This window comes from Myzus persicae, unplaced genomic scaffold (genome assembly GCF_001856785.1).
Source record: "Myzus persicae strain clone G006 unplaced genomic scaffold, MPER_G0061.0, whole genome shotgun sequence".
NCBI classification, from domain to species: Eukaryota; Metazoa; Arthropoda; class Insecta; order Hemiptera; family Aphididae; genus Myzus; species Myzus persicae.
In genome coordinates this window covers 12,620-14,941 of record NW_019100522.1, presented here as the reverse complement: position 1 = coordinate 14,941, position 2,322 = coordinate 12,620, and the positions used below count along the sequence as shown (strand labels likewise).

The window sequence follows — 2,322 nt, the reverse complement described above, 5'->3', positions numbered from 1 at the left end:
TGACTCTAAAATCACTGACACACTTCATCAAAGAATTGATATTTTAAATTGCATGTCTGAGTATATCCCTCCTTAAGTGAATTATTAATTATTGGTAGTTTTTAAAACAGTTTTTTTATCATTTTTACGGTAGTCGCGATGACTGACAAGTACCACCGAGGGATATTGTGATGTCGAGTTGTAATATTGTGTCAATTTGTTTTATTAGAGTTATCAATGTTTGGAAGATAAAGGATTTGTTCACTTAACCCTTTCAGGACGGACGGGACGTTTGAGTCCCGGCTCTAAAACGTCTAATATTAAATAAACAGTAAAGCCGATTGAGCCAATCGTACTGACGGGACATCTGAGTCCCATGGACATAAGTTATAAAAAAAAAAAATTTAATAATATCTATTTATACAACATTTATTGTCGTATACACATGAGGTGTAATGCATTATACACTTTTCAATCTTATCGCTGTTTTGTTTTCATTTTATAAATACACTTATCGTTTTCTTCGTAAATACAGTCAAAAATACGATTCAGATTATAACGAGTGTATATTACGTGTTTATATTTGTGGGGAATAAATCATTAATTCGTAAATAATCGTGTTTGAATCGACGGGACTCGCTTGTCCCGTCAGTTATCTACGTCTAGCTTTTCAGTGACCATCACGTATTAGTAATCGTACGATATTCGTGTAAATATTTTTACCACGTGTTATTTATTATTCGTATTTTTTAATTATTTTTATTGCACACTCACTTACATTTATTAAAAATGAATAATAAACTTATTGAAAACGACGTAGAAGAGTGGTTGCCATGGATATTCCTGACAATCACATACTATCTGAGGACGAATACGACTTAGATGAAGATCAAATGGACGAAGAAGCCCCAAACCAGGTTGAAATAATTGATCGTTTATTTTTACCAACTGGCCAGGACATAGAAAGTAGTAGTAAGGATTTAGAATTATTAGAAAACAATGATGACATGCTAGTTTTTGATTTCCCTGAGTTCTCTAATGATAATAATGACGTTCCTACTAATGCTGATAATCCTAGTCTTATGAGAATTTTAAGACCAAGAACTTCTACTACACTTATAGAAAATAATGTTCAAAATAACCCGATAGTTATTTTTTCTAATTTACCGGTAACTCCAGATCCAGTACTTCAAACTGAAATAAATCGACAGTGGAGAAAGAAAGACGAAACCACTATTGAGTTACCGTTATATAATGAAAATAAAAGCTGTAATGTAGAGATGTTCAAGAATTGTAAAAGTGCGACAGATATTTTTGTAAAACTTCTAAATCCAATTATTGATCATATAGTTGATCAAAGTAATTTATATGCAACACAAAATAACAAAACACTTAAGTTATCTGCAGATGAATTAATGGGCTTTATCGGAATTAACTTTTGCATGGGATATCATAAGTTACCATCTTATAGACACTACTGGAGTACTGCAAAAGACCTACATTTACAAGTAATTTCCGAAGTTATGAGCAGAGATAGATTTAGTGAAATTTTATCAAATATTCATGTAAATGATAATACCGCGATTCCAGCAAATAATAAAGATAAACTTTACAAGTTACGTCCAATGATAGATTAGTTAAATAAAACATTTTCTGAAGCATATAATGGAACACGCGAGCTCAGTGTGGACGAGTCAATGATAAAGTTTAAAGGACGTAGCAGTATAAAACAATACAATCCCATGAAACCTATAAAGCGTGGGTATAAATTGTGGTGTATTGCCGATCAAAAAGGTTACATTTTAAATTTTTTAATTTATCAAGGCTAAAATGAGGCCCTAGAACTAGAGTTCGAAGATTTCAATCTGGGAGAAAGAATAGTGCTAAAGCTAACCAAGCCATATAGGAAACAGTCCCGACTTATATTTTTCGATAATTACTTTACGTCTATAATATTACTGGAAAGATTGAAGACAGAACAGACGTTGGCATGTGGCACCATAAGATCTAATCGGAAAGGAATGCCAAATAATTTGATGAAAGATTCTGCAATTGCACGTGGGGAATACGACTGTCGTTTTTCTACTTCTGGTATTGGTGTATTCAAGTGGCGTGATAATAAAACTGTGCATTTCGCATCTAACTATCACGGAAACGAAGTTACAAGTGTTCTAAGAACGATGAAGGACGGTTCAAAATTAACAACAAAATGTCCTCCCGTGGTAAAAGACTACAATAATTTTATGGGAGGTGTCGATTTAGCGGATAGATATAGGTCATTGTACAATGTTGATCGGAAATCAAATAAATGGTGGTTGAGAATATTCTGGGGACTCCTCGACA

The 2,322-nt window shown here is 33.0% G+C and overlaps 1 protein-coding gene across 1 annotated transcript; it reads left to right on the top strand.

Moving 5' to 3' along the window:
• The first annotated feature begins 812 nt into the window (after positions 1 to 812).
• On the top strand, positions 813 to 1,616 carry LOC111030168 (piggyBac transposable element-derived protein 3-like). Its single transcript, XM_022309550.1, has 2 exons — positions 813 to 1,056; positions 1,129 to 1,616. The coding sequence occupies exons 1-2, from the start codon at positions 813 to 815 to the stop codon at positions 1,614 to 1,616; spliced, it is 732 nt and encodes a 243-aa protein (XP_022165242.1).
• The last annotated feature ends 706 nt before the right edge of the window (positions 1,617 to 2,322 follow it).

Excerpts from the sequence above, each read along its gene's own strand:
- LOC111030168 (XM_022309550.1), top strand. The coding sequence starts at position 813 with ATGGATATTCCTGACAATCACATACTATCTGAGGACGAATACGACTTA. Across the intron at positions 1,057-1,128 it reads TACTAATGCTGATAATCCTA|TTATTTTTTCTAATTTACCG; the intron begins GTCTTATGAGAA and ends ATAACCCGATAG.